Source organism: Petaurus breviceps, unplaced genomic scaffold (genome assembly GCF_028583685.1).
Source record: "Petaurus breviceps papuanus isolate PSGF00001 unplaced genomic scaffold, PetGlider_PUasm1.0 90977, whole genome shotgun sequence".
Lineage (NCBI taxonomy): Eukaryota > Metazoa > Chordata > Mammalia > Diprotodontia > Petauridae > Petaurus > Petaurus breviceps.
Genome location: NW_027187391.1, coordinates 20,587,069 through 20,602,109, shown reverse-complemented (window position 1 = coordinate 20,602,109; position 15,041 = coordinate 20,587,069). Strand labels below are relative to the sequence as shown.

The 15,041-nt window shown below is 35.7% G+C and overlaps 1 protein-coding gene across 1 annotated transcript in view; it reads left to right on the top strand.

Annotated features, from left to right (window-relative positions):
- Positions 1-15,041, top strand: part of RSPO3 (R-spondin 3) — a 117,903-nt gene that overhangs the window by 59,487 nt on the left and 43,375 nt on the right. The window contains exon 4 of the mRNA XM_069077446.1: positions 195-392. Coding sequence (XP_068933547.1) covers positions 195-392 — 198 coding nt within the window. The remainder of the gene's footprint in view (positions 1-194; positions 393-15,041) is intronic.

Genomic DNA, 15,041 nt, shown 5'->3' with positions numbered 1-15,041 from the left:
GTCTTTCTTCTACCTCTGCCCTCCCCCTTATTTTTTCTTATTTACTCCAATTCATCCCACCCACTTTCAAGTTTGAAGGAGCTCTCCTTTCAAAGTTCTGATGAAAAAAAGAATAAAAACAACCTGTCCAGTTACTTAATAATAATATAAATTGTTATTAGCTAACTCAAGATGTTTCTATTGTTCCATTACAGTGCACTGTGAAGCTAGTGAGTGGAGTCTGTGGAGCCCATGTACAAAAAAAGGAAAAACATGTGGTTTCAAAAGAGGGACCGAGACACGGGTCAGAGAAATCATACAACATCCTTCTGCAAAGGGCAACCTGTGTCCACCCACAAGCGAGACAAGAAAGTGTGTGGTGCAAAGAAAGAAGTGTCCAAAGGGAGAACGAGGTACAACAATGGAAGTCAAATGCATTGTTTTCAGCTCTCATAATTTGACATAGTGTGATTACTGCCAAAATTGTCTCACCTATCTGTCACTTTGATAACACTAGCTCTCCATCAGCCCCTACCTATGGTAGGGTAGGCAAAAATCAAGGCTTGAAAAGGATTCTTTCAATTCGTAGATTATAATTGTTATAAGAGGGAAACAGGGAGGTATGCTAGATAGCCTGCCTCAGAATCCCAAAGGTTAAGGTTCAAGTTCTGACTCTGATACATATGGTTGTGTAGTCCTGGGCAGGTTATTTAATTTCCTAGTGACCTAAGCAGTTCTCTAAGACTGTAAATTATAAATGAGTTGCTAATCTGCATTGGTGCAAGATATTTTATCACCAAGAATCCCTAGCTGCTGAGAAAACTAGGAGGCACAATGAGAATGCTAGGTCTAGAGTCAGGAAGACCTGAGTTCAACTCTAGCCTCAGATCCTTACTAGATCTGTGGCCCTGGTCAAATCACTTAATCTTTGTCTGACTTGGTTCCCCCAACTCTAAAATGAGGATAATAATAGCACCTGTCTTCCAGGGTTGTTGTGAGAAACAAATGAAATAATATTTGTAAAGCACTTAGCATATGATGCTTAATAAATGTCTGTTTCCTTTCTTCCTTCTCTACACCATTGAAATCACAGACATTCTCTTCCTCCAAAACTTCACATAGTTCTACCAAAAGCCTCCTTTTAACATCACTGTTGTATGATGCTTCTATATATAACCAATTGTTCTCTGGATGCAATAATAAAAGTGTTTTTATATGTAGAACTCACATAAAGTAACCATTGATAACCTCCCTATATAGTTGAAGCTCTGGACCTCTAGCTACTATAGAAAAACATGAATTGAGTTCTCACCACTTGGGTTAGTTACATTACAAGGGCTTTTTAAAAATAACTTTTTATTTTCCCCCAATTACATGTAAAAACAATTTTTAGCATTTTTTAAGGTTTTAAGTTCCAAATTCTATCCCTCCTTTCCTCCCTCCCCTCCACCCTCCAAAACAGTAAGCAATCTGATATAAGTTATACTTGTGCAATCATGTAAAACATTTCCATATTAAGTCATTTTGTATAGGAAGATGACTTTTAAAAAAAGAAGGAAAGGAAGAAAGTGAAAAATGGTATGCTTGAATCAATATTCAGACAATGTTGGTTCTTTCTCCAGAAACAGATAGCATGCTTCAACATGAGTCCTTTGGGATTGTCTTGGACCATTGTATTGCTGAGAATAGCTAAGTTAAACTATTTACGTGAACTAGTGACTAGAAAGTCATCCATCCAGTGATGACAATGGTGAATAGATACCACCAACTCTCTTTTGCTTTCCAATGTTGCCTACAGCCAGGAACAGAGGAATTACACTGCAAACTAGTTAATTAAAATTACTTACAAAACACTGAAATTTTTGCAAAGATACTTTGAATGTATTTTTTTTAATGATAAAGGATCCCCACATAGAGTGAGTACTGTATGGGTGCAATGAAAAACAGTCTAAAGTCAACCAAGCTAAGTACACATTATAGGATCAGTAAGGGGCACTTGAATGCAATCCACAACAATCCCCATTCATCTTCATTTTTAGGCTTGTTTCCTTGCTAAGTTTTTGTCTGGTTTTATAAGTAGCCTAGAAAGAGTACGATTAAGTACAATTTTATCCCAAATGCCAAAAACTTCTCTCTAATCAGCTCTCCCCTACCTCAGTCCAATCTAAAAAACATCTCTTCTCCCTTTCTGTTAACTTCATTTATCTCAATTTTGCATCTTATAGCCTAGGATACATGGATTTTAATAGCATTACCAAATACCATTAAAGAAAAAGTCAGAGCATTCCCTTTCAGGGAAGAGGACAATAACCACATTGTGGGCTAGACTTTGTTCTTATCAACTGCTGTAGATGCAGGTTCCAGTCAGTTGTCCATGCTCTCCATCTTGTCAGTCCCTTGCTTCTTCCCCTAATCTCACTGTCGTCTAGACAAGGACCTCACTGTTACACTTAGTCTTGCCCCATTGTTCTTTGCAATTAATATCAAGAGGGTCAGCAGGCCCATGCCAAGCTCTTTGCAGGTTTGGCAGGCCATGCAAAGGTCTGAGCATAGTCCCACTTCCCACTTCCCCAAAAGTAAAAGTCCTCAGGCTTTTCTCTCTACCAGCATATCCTTTAGCAAGTCCTACAATGGTATGTCAATGACAATATCTCTGGAGGATAGGATCACATATATATTCGTAATAACCAATTACTTTAATATTGTGTGAATATGGTTAAAAATGAACATAATCTTAGATCATTTCCATGTATTATTAAGAATTAAATGACTCTGTATCAGTGCTAGATTCTCATGCCCCACGCTACCACAGAAGAAACAGGCTATTCCATATAATTTAGTGTGAGAAATCTCTGGTTTGGAAGAGCTAAAGTTTAGATCTTTAACAATATTTTTCCCCAAAAAAATTGCACGTGGAGACTGTGACACTGTCATCTATGATGATGGATGTGACACTGTCATCATTGATGATTATCCAGTGAAATTTCAGAAAATTAATTTAAATAACTGTTGCTGATATTTATGTATGTAAATCTACCTATCTAGGCAATCTTCACAGATGGGATTTAAACTAACAAATTTATTTCTATGATATATCCCATAGACTTGTCTATTAATAGATTCTATGGGTCCTTTGTGCATGAAGAGGAGGTACTAGATTCATTTGAAAGTACAAAGGATCTTATGATACAAAATAAAAAGATTCTGGCAGCATTCAAGTTCTTGAAGCTTTCTGTTAGTCATTTGGTAATTAAATAGTTATTCCTGTAAGGTCTTGAAGCCACTGGGTTTTTGAGGAGATTTTAGAGATTTGCAAAAATTAAAATAAATAAATAAAATTTTAAATAAAATTTAGTACAAAGAATGAAAGTTGGCTAATGTGGTGGGCCTTTCTGGCACTTATTACCAGTTAATTAAAAACATCTCAGATTTAAGAAGTGGGATTTGGCAATCAAACATCACTCCAGTTGCTGGCACTTTCCCATTAATGTTACATTTACTTATATTTACTACAATGAATTACAGGTGTTTTGTTCATTATAATATTTCCATAAATATACTAAGTTAATCAGCATTTAATATCATTTGCTTTTGTGATATCAGGTCAATAAAGTATCTGTAGGATGGGCAAATGAAAATCAATTGCCATTTATGTCTTTTCCTTGGGGTGAGAATGTTGGCATACAAAAATACATCTTGCTAGCATTTAGTTGACTTAAATATCAATGTTAAAATGTATGCTCTTAAAACTAGAGATTCATGAAATAAACAATTCCATAAAATGGTAGTTTATGACTGTGATGTGAGGTTAGATACTGGTTACTAGAGATCAATTAATAGTTTCTTTCCATTCACCCCTGCCCTCTCTCTTCTTCCCCTTCCCTACTCTTTCCCTTGGTTAGTAAGCATAACATTTGGGATCTTAAGCACTGAAGAGAGAGAAATATAAAGCTAAAAATCTGATGATAAATTTTAATGCGAGGTTCTCATCATCCTATTGCAATGGATAATTTAGCAATCAAGAAATGTAGGGATTTTTTTTCCCAGACAAAATCCCAGAGTTATGTCAATGCTGTATTTTTTTATTCACCTATTGTGTACCTGCATTCTGTCTTCTGAACCCCCTCACCTGCTTATGACTTTTCACAGAATCAAGGATACTTCAGAGGTCACTCAAATCCTCCTCCTTTCTCACCTACCCTCTATTTCCCTCTCTAATACATTGTGGAGTTTAATAATCAGTCTAAAATTCTAATAGCAAGTTTTCAAGCATCATTTTTTAAACTTATGTAGACCTACCAGAGAATCCATTATAGCTTGAAGGTCCCACTAGAGCATGCATCGAAATATAATGTTAACTTTTACACAGACTGTATCAGTGTGAGCTTGGATTTTTTTTAGTGAAACAACTGAAAGACAAGTTACTGTCATCAACTAATTTGTGATCTCAGAAATAAGAGACATGTACACAGAAAAAAAATTCATTGGGAAATGAAATGAAATATTTCCCTTCTCTGATTCTATCTCATTAAAAATGGAATTTCTCTAGGCAAATTATCTTTTGTTATTAGTAGTAGTATTGACATTGGAAAAAACATAAATCATCTGAATGAGAAGCAGCTTAGATTTGTGATAAAAAGCTTGCCTCAGAGTCAAGAAGACCTGTGTTCAAGTCTTACCTCTGACACACAATGGCTATGTGACTGTGGGAACATCCCTTAGCTCCTCAGTGGCCCCATGCAACTCTCTAAGACTAAAATTGTAAAGTAGGTGCCAATCTGCATAAGTAGAAGGAGTTCCCATACTGGAAGTTCCCTATACCAATTAAATCCGATGTCTTTTCAAAAGCCAAACAACTAAATATTAACCACAAGGAAAATAACAATATCAGATGAGATAGGTATGGTTGTATCTGCCACTAAAACAGACCTTAACATGCTTGAATTAGATTCCATGGGATCCATGAAATTCTAAGAACTCAGAAATACTAAGGCCATGTTTATGACTTGAGAATAAGATGAAGAGGAAGCTTATAAAATTTATCTGGGGGAAACGAAATTTCAGTGTACATCACTGAATCAGGCATAAGAGATTGATACAAAGAAAAGGTAGACAATTTGCACAAGGAAAACATGAAGATCATAGGCATGACACTGTCAGCTATGTTCTTATTACTAATCACTATGTGTCAAAAACAAAAGAGTCTAAAAATATGTACTCAAAATGAATATAACGAATGTAAAGAGTAAAAGTAATGCACTAGAGATGGGCCATATCGTTCAAACATGAAGTAGTTGCCTTCCATTTGTATAGTACTTTGGAAAAGTAGATGGTAAAATTTTAGTATACCTGTATTCTATCCCCATTTAGAATATTTCCATCAAAATATTCTCGGTGAGATAAATATAACAGTTTAGTTTCCAAATGAAATCTCACTCCCTGTCTGGCACTTGCTGTGCTTCCTATTTATTCATTGACCATTTGGGATTATTGCTCTTAGTCTGATATGAGACAGTCTTATATCAGAACTTGCTTTCCCCGTGGTTACTATCTTTAATTTAAAAAAAAAAGGTCTCATTGTATTACTTCTCAGCTGCTTTCAGCTGTTTCCATCCAGAGCCTATCCCTATTGAATAATACTTTTGTAATGTCTAAAATGAACTTTGGGAAAGTACCATATAATCTGAAGAATTGTAAAGGCTAAAATCCAAACACCAAATTGAAATAACAGCAATGAGGGCAATGAACTCTGCATCATCATCAATTTATTTTCATCATGCACTAAATAGCTACCTGGCATTTCCCTGTCCGTCTCTATTTCTGACTTTGTCTCTCTGTCTCTCTCTGTCTCTCTGTCTGTCTCTGTCTCTCTGTCTCTCTGTCTCTCTGTCTCTCTCTGTCTCTCTCTCGCTGTCTCTCTCTGTCTCTCTCTCTCTTTCTCTCTGTCTCTCTCTCTCTCGATCTCTCTCTCTGTCTCTGTCTCTGTCTCTCTCTGTCTTTCTGTCTCTCTCTCTCTGTCTCTCTCTGTCTCTGTCTCTCTCTCTCGCTCTCTCTCTCTGTCTCTGTCTCTCTCTGTCTCTGTCTCTCTCTGTCTCTGTCTCTGTCTCTCTGTCTCTGTCTCTCTCTCTGTCTCTGTCTCTCTGTCTCTGTCTCTCTCTGTCTCTGTCTCTCTGTCTCTGTCTCTCTCTGTCTCTGTCTCTGTCTCTCTGTCTCTCTCTCTGTCTGTCTGTCTCTCTCTCTATCTCTCTCTCTGTCTGTTTCTCTAAAAGACTAGGTCTCTGTATTTCACTCAGGGTGGAAGTATGGGAGCCACTCACAGGCCCAGATCCATTCTGACTGGCCTATCATTATGGAGCTTTGACCCACTCCATTTCAAACGTGGGCTAGATTACCCCTCTTTAGATAACCTAGTAATCCCCATCATCCCAAAGAATTGACTATATTAATGCCAAATTTAATGGGGACAACTGATCAGCTTAGGTCACTGCAGCTTGGAACTACAAACTCAAGAGATCTATCAGCTTTAACTTCCAGGCAGATAGGATTACAAGTATACACCACCAAGATGGGCCATGTTTCTAGGCTTTATGGAGTTTAGTGTTACAAGACACAGAAATGTGATCCAATCCACAAGGAACCAAAATTAAGGAGGTGGGGGAATAGGCTTATATAGAACCAAATCAGAAAAGCAGAGACAGACAGAAATACAAACAGCTATATATTATGTGGGAGAAGAACCATAATAGACATTTATTCACATTTCTAATAAGTTCAGGATAGTTTGATGAATGAGATAAATTTTGAATGAATTTTTAATGACTGAATGGTAGGTTATTTTTCAGTCTGAGGGAGGGAGCTATTGTGACATAAAGGTCAGGAAAGGATCTTAGAATAATAACCCATGTGTGGATAGTACTTTTTCATTTACAAGGTGCTTTACAGTTTACAAAATGCTTTTTCTACATCAGGACTATGGAATAGGTAAGGCAGGTATAATTGTTCACATTTTAAGAAAAAAACAGAGGCTTAAAGAGACTAAATCAATTGCCCAATAGTCCCATGGACAGTAAGCAACAGGCAGGACTTAAAGTGAAATCTCTTGATTCCAAATCCAATTTTTTCCCCACTGCATCATACTACCCCTCAGAAACTTGAGCCTGACCCACAAGTTGCCAAGAGCAGGGTTCAGACCAGGGACCTTTAACTGAATGTTCTTCCAACTGCGTATTGTCAAAGAAAAACATAAATCCTAGGAGAGCAAGGATTGTTGTTTTATTTTCATTTGGGGAGGGAGTAAAGGCTGGAAAGGAGGACAGGGAAAGGACTAATTTCTCCTGAGGCGGAATGAAAAAGTAGAGAAGAAAAAAATTTAAATTATAAAACAATTAAAATATTAAATGCATCATTCTAATTCTGAGGGTAGAAAAAACAATTGTGGAAAACACTTAAAGAATATACAACTCCTTTATATGTTTGTATATTGTCAGGAACTTTTTTTTTAATTGATAGAAAATGTTGGGGATGGCTACGTGGCACAGTGAATAGAGCACCGGCCCTGAAGTCAGGAGGACCTGAGTTCAAATCTGACCTCAGACACTTAACACTTAGTAGCCTTATGACCTTGGGCAAGTCACTTAACCCCAATTGCCCCTCCAAAAAGCAAAAAAAAAAAAAAAGATTATCCCCATTTGGGGAGGCGAGGTGGCGCTGGCATGTAACCTTGGGCAATTTACTTAACCCCAATTGCTTTAAAAACAAAAGAAGTTCCCTTATTTCAATATATTTAATTTCATTGTGCCACATATAATAATTAGAGAGTTTAAAAAAGAACTCAGAGTAAAATGTTGTTAATATCAAAATAAAGGTCATGCTTACCTTTGTTAAATTAGAGATTCCATTTTATTCAATTTTTTATATTTTCCTATGATGCAGCTTTTAGATTGATCTCCAAAATAAACTTCTCAGATTTCTATTAATAAACAAAGAAATTATCCATAGGTTCTAACTTTTTTTCCTATTCCAAGTTGTAGCTACTATAAATCTAGACAACTGAATATGCCACATTTCTAGTTATTTTAAATCCCAGCTCTCCCACTTACTAGCTGCATAAATTTGGGCAAATCAATCCCTCTGAACTTTAGTTTCCATATCTACAAAACAAGAATAAATAATGTACTTTAAGAATAGAATACAATAATGGATCTGAAAGTGCATTGTAGCCATAAAGCATTATGTTAAGGATGAACTAGTTCTTATTACACTGTAAGTCTAATGAAGACAGAAACCATGTCTTTTGTGTTTGTATCTCTATCAATTCCTACTGAAGTGCTCTGCATATAGAAGATTCTTAATAAATATTTGTTTGTTTAAATGTTTTATTGAAGATTTTTATCTTTTTTTTTATTTTTTTTTTTTGTTTTTGGAGGGCAATTGGAGTTAAGTAACTTGCCCAAGGTCACATGGCTAGTTTTTATGTTAAGTGTCTGAGCCCGGATTTGAACTCAGGTCCTCCTGACTCCAGGGCCAATGCTCTATTCACTGTGCCACCTAGCCACCCCCAATTTTTATCTTTACATAAAATTATTTCTGGCCCACTCTCTCCCTTGTGACATAGAAAAACATTTAAGCAAAAAAATAAATAATTCAATGTAGAATGTGACCAACAATGGTCTAACAATATTTTGTCACAGCTGTTACTCACTTTTCTTCTGTGAAGAATATATTTTTCATTATCCCTTCCCTAGGACTTTCATTGACTTTTCCATTATTCAGAGTTCAATTTCCCATGAGTAATCTTTCATATATTTAGTTGTTATGATTGTATATACTGTTTTCTTGGTTCTGATTATTTCCACTTGCATCCATTTCAATGTCTATCTCCATTTCTCTGAATTCTTCATATCTGTCATTTCTTGCTGAACAATAATATTCAATTCATATACCATAGTTGTTTTTTTAAACTTTGAAGTTAAATGGTATGAGTGCAATAGTGCCTCAGACATCATATGCTTTTATAACTAAAGCTATTACCCTCATAAGCAGAAATTTTTATTTTAAAAATGTAACGTATTTTTCAAAGAAGATTTCAGGAAGGGAAGGTATCTATAACTGAACATGACAAGAACAAAATCTGAAAAATCTGCCTAAAATTCCAGAGAGGTTTAATTTCTTTTTTTTGCAGTATCATGAGTTGTAGTCACACACAAATCGTTAGATTGTAGGATCACAGAAGTGGAAGGAACCTAAAGAAGTCACCTACCCTGTTTTCCTGGAAGCACTCAAATCATCTCTAATAACCTTCTTTTCAAAAATCTAATATGGAAAGTAATCTTTTTTAGTATTTAATGGCCTTCACTATCAATAATATCTTTATTATTGCTAATGTAAATACCTCTTATAAAAAAGTAAACTCATTCCATTGTCTTCTGTAGAAGAGACTAGATAGAGGTGGTAACTAAATATTTGTAATTTGCTACATTCTTCATGACTTATTTGCATTCTCAGCTCCAAGCCAAATAGCTTTAGTAGCCTAGACCATGCCTCAAAGATCTTATAATTCTATATTTATCTAATCACTATTAATTTTTGATGAACTCATTTTAATATATATATATATATATATATATATTGCCTTTTGGAGGGCAATGGGGGTTAAGTAACTTGCCCAAGGTTACATGGCTAGTTTTTTTTGTGTGGATGTCAAGTGTCTGAGGCCAGAACCGAACTCTGGTTCTCCTGACTCTGAGGCCGGCACCCGGCACTTTACTCACTATGCCACCTAGCCCCCCCCCATTTTAATATTTTTCATCTCTAATAGTTTACTGAGCTCATCAACAAATTATTGAATCAAGCCTGATTAATAGTTATAGAAAAATTACCATGCAGTTTTTTTTTTAATTACCTTCTTTTCTTTTTTGGTGATCTATCTCTGCCCCCTTTCTCACTCCCACCTACCCCCAACTGAAAAAAAAGAAAGAAAAACAAAACCCTTGTAACAAACAAGCAGAGTCGAATAAAACAATTGCCTACATTGCCCATGTACCACACAACTTCTATAGTGTTTTTCTTTCTGTCTAGTAGCAAAGAATGACTAAGTGTTCACTGACTAAAATTAACAACATCATATTTTTATGTATGTAACAACCAGGTGCAGCATCACCTCAGTAAAGAAAGATGCTGGATAGATAACCTCTCAAAAGCAACTTTTTTCTTATGATGTTAAAACATAAGAAATATTTCTCACCACCACACACCTTTGCTTTCATAATCAGGGATTTTCTATCTTGTACTTATGTTGACTGTTTTGCCCCTAGAGCTCTTGCCCCTACCTGATGCCATCTTGTTTCTTTTGGGTCACTTCTCCAATAATTAGTCAGTCATCCTGAAATCTAATCTTCAAAGGTGATAAAGATTCTTACCAACTTGTAAGCTTAATGAAGGCACTCTCTAGTATAATAATGAAAAAGTTGGATAGCATTAACACGAGGCTAGTCCCCTAAAAATACCTTATTTTCCATGAAATTAATGTTGAATCACAAATTCCCCTTTGCAAAGATCCCATCTGCTGTTCCATGTTTTAATTGAACACCCCCACAATGATTCTAAGAATACATAGTTAACTATCTTATGAGGTCAAATAATTATCTTTCCAGTAGTGGATATTAGGAGCAGAGAATTTAGAACTGGGAGTAATCTTAGAGATCAACAAATTCCACCCCCTCATTTTACAGAGGATTAAAAAAAAGGTTGGCAAAGATTTTATTACTTGGAATAATAGAAACAGTACTTTAGGTTTGTAAGAGACCTCAGAAATCATTAAGTACAAAGACTTTATTTTGTAGAGGAATAACTGAGGTTTAGAGATTTGCTTGCTCAAGGTTAGACAGGTAGTCATTAGCAGAGCCCAGATTCATATCCAGGTTTTATGATGGCTGACCCAATGTTCTTTCTGCTACTCCTCTTTTCCCCATATCAGTACCAGTTCTTTTGATTTTTCCTTTAGAAAATTTCAGTGGGAGCTTCTTTTTTTTTTCAATCATCCTATGTAATGGACTAAAGTTGCAAGGCTTTGAAGGAAAGAGCTTGCAAAACATGGAGTTGGCCCTTCCATTAAGGCTTGCAACTTTGGAAATTGCTTAGGTTATCTCTACAAACTCCTCAGGAGTCACTAAGATAAAAGGAACCATTTTCACTCTCCCATGTTAAGTTCAGCGATCACATTGGTCCCTACACTGAGGTACCCCTCTTTTGAAATGACTACCACATTAGAATTCCATGCAAGGGGTTTCCTTCTCTGGGAGTCTTGTAATATCTTCATTATATCAAGAGATAACACTATGGAACCTACCAGGCAGTTGTCAGTATAATTCCACAATACCCATATTATCTCAAACATCCTTTAAGTTTTATTCTCAAAGTGATAAGCAGTAATATGCCCTACTAAGATCCTGGGCATAGTTGGTAATTTTTGTTTGTTTGACAGCAGGAAGAATGTGATGGTTATACTCTGGCTATGTGGGAGGCTAATGCTATTTAATTTTACAATTTCATTAGGGGTAGAATTAAAACCTTTGATTAAAAAACAAGTCAGATGTTTATATCATGGTGTAAGTGGGTCAACCAGCTAATGTTCACCAACAATCAGCTAATTAGTAGAATGCCTAAGTTGATGTTTCTGTTTTCATTCACATGGTTTATTCATTTAGCTGATAGCTTCTATCTTCATTAGGGCCAGTTAGCACATAACAAGTATATTTGTTTAAGCTAAGAAAATTATAAATTGTGTTTATCATTCTGAAGACTAATTGATGTGTTTTATTTTTTGACCAACAGTTTGATGTTAAGATGTGTTTGAGAAATGGCTTGAAAAGGGTTAAATTTATAGTTTTGGGCCATGGGACATGTGTAAGCTAACCAATCCAGTTGAGGATTGACCCACAACCTTGGCTTCAATTGTAGCATACTCAATAGATGAATTCTCTATCAATGAAATGATATTTTCAAAAGGACAACCCGGACAGTATCAACATTAATTGGAATTCTCTATCTCTCCCTAAAAAAAATGTCAGAAAAAGGATTCCTTGATCTTTGCCAATTAAAAAAAAAAGATCTCCAGCAAAGATGGTTTTCTTCATTTCATGTTTCTTTCCCTACGGGGTCACTTGAGACACTGTCATGTCAGAATACCCTCTTTTATACTTTACACATTCCAAAGTCCTTGGGACAAAATAATTACTATATTCTAGGATACAGATGTTGAGTTCCTTTTCTCTAACCTCTCACTTACCAGCTATTACAGAACCAGATTTCAAAGAGAAATAGCCAGTTTCCCAGCATGTACTATCTAGACAACTAAAATAATAATCATAACTCACATTTATAGTTATTTAGAGGAATTTCTTCACAATAATCCTAGGAAACTGAGGCTTAGCAAGTTTAAGTGGTTTCCCCACTTAGCAAGTAAGTGACTGAACTCAGATTTGAAATTACATATCCTGACAATTTATTTCACTTAAATGAACAATTTCTTTGTGACATCATAAGAACAGAGAAATTCTCTTAATAAATTCTTAAATGTTTAAGTATCGGAGAGATAATTTAAAATGTTCACTCAATAAATATGGATTTTTCTTTCCAGTGGTTAATGTTTGTGGGTTCTGCTCAAACTCAAACATGTAACATAATAGGATCCATATTACAAACACCATACACAGGCATAAATGGTTCTCATACTTGTACCTGGAAGAATAGAATTCAACATCATCTTCTTCAAAGCCCCTTAATCCATCCTACTCTCTGCTACTTACTCGTTTTACCTTGAATTCCCATTTTCTTCCATTTTAAAATTTCATTTCATTCTCATCCTATTGTCTTAAATCATTTGCCTTCAAATTCTCCTCTTCTTCTGGTATCCCATTTCAGAAATGCCCTTCCTTCACCTTGTCAATTCTCTAATTTAATCATTTAAAGACTTAGCAATCAATCACCAACATACACACAACTTTAGATGGGCATGTGTTCATCTATATCTAACATACATATATACCAGAGCTATAACCAGGATGAGGTAGCTGAGGCTTTGCCTAAAGGGATCAAAATTTAGAGGGGTATGAGCAGCACTTCCAGTCCTTCAGATTCACAGATACAACTGAGTTTCATAAAGAGTTAGCAAAAACAATCAATTTAAATAAGAAGTTACCAGATGGTCACAATCCAGATAAACTCCTTTCCAGTCTGGACCCCATCCTATTTCCCTATCCCAGCAATAGAGACTCCACAGCACCAGCTTTGTATTATCCTAAGATCTCTGCCACTCCCCATCCCAAATTGAATGACCATTTGCCCTAGGCATTAACCTTTTTAGTTATGGATCTATTATATATTCAAGACGTACTCACCTACATCTACCTACATACACATGCACATGTGTACATATATTTATGTATATATGTATGTATGCATATATATATGTCCTTTTGATTAAATTCTGCTAGATTACTCTCTCACCAATTTTGTTGGAAGCAAAAATATAAGCTGACAACAATCAAGGAAAATATGAAATTAAAATTATTTTAAATATACTGGTCTATTTTTGTGTGTTATCTATATCATTTAGCTAGAATGCACATCTTTGGCACAATGCATAGGATATTTTTCATTTAAATAAACCTTCCTCACAGTTTTTGAATTCTAGTAAAAATATCTTCATTCACTAGCATGTGGTCAGTGGAAATAGTTTCAAAAACAATACAGAATCTTTTACTCTCTCTAATCCTCATAGGTATGGTGATGAGAGGAACTTTAAACAAGACTGATTGATGTATGTACAAGTCAAGACATGCCCATTCTGGTTCAATAGCAGCTGTGTGAGTGTGTTCCCTCTGAGAGACACCACTGTGGTTAATGACCTCTTACTTGATTACCCACCAGACCACTGAGACTTCAAATTTAACTCAAAGCTAATTACTGCATCCTCATGTTTACATTTTACATACGCTGCTGGGTCATAACTTCAGCTTCTGAGAGCCTGGGCTCCGTAATTGAGGAATCTGTCTTGTGAAGGGTTGTTCTGTTTATTTGTTGTTCTTTTCTTCCAAAAGAGCCTGCAGGCCCTATCTCTGAAAGAGATCTGATTGGGTGAAAACCTCCTGAACAGACTGGATAATTACCATTTAGTACATCATAACACAGTACAGTGACATGAATGTTTCCTCTGGAGTCAGAGGACCTGGTTTTGAATCCTGGCTCTATCATTGACTATTTAAATTCTTTAAGCCTCTGTTTCCTCATCTGTCAAGTAATATGTTAGGCTAAATAATACGATCTCCTTTTTCCAAATAAAATAATCATTAGTCTTAGCTTTCTCAATATTACATTGCCTTGTCGATTGGCCCACTTGCTTTTTTACTTTTGGTGGATATTTCACACAAGTAAAAAAACCAAATTATTATGATAAGTAAATTATCCTTACAATAATAATTCCTGTTGGCAGTGATGACAGTGATTATGAACTATAATATAGGTAGCCTATCACAATGGAGTTGTACTTTATGTTTCCAGTGATCCTACAGAAGATGAGTTTACTTCCTTTGAAGAAGCATTTATTATGCACCTGTTTTACGTCAAACACTGTGCCAAGCATCATAGATACAAGGAAAAGCAAAAACTTGGTCCCTACACTCAAAGAACTCACACCCTAATAGTGGAGACAACGTATGAATAACTCGGTACATGTAGCCTACATTCAAAGTGCATGGTACATAGTCTCAGAAGGGTAAGCACTCGTAACTGAAGGGGCACAGGAAGGAGAGAGAATAGAAATGCCTCTAGCAGAAGATGCCATTTGAGCTGTCTTGACAGAAGACCCTCAGCAAGTCCCTTAATTTCTGAGTGCCCCTAGACAAATCTTTAACCAATCAATCATTCTGCATTGGTAAAGGAAGCTCAATCACAAGGAGGTCTGTACACTAATGAAATCATAAGTCTGGTTAAGACAGCTAGCTAACAAGATAGATAGATGATAGATAGATAGATAGATAGATAGATAGATAGATAGATAGATA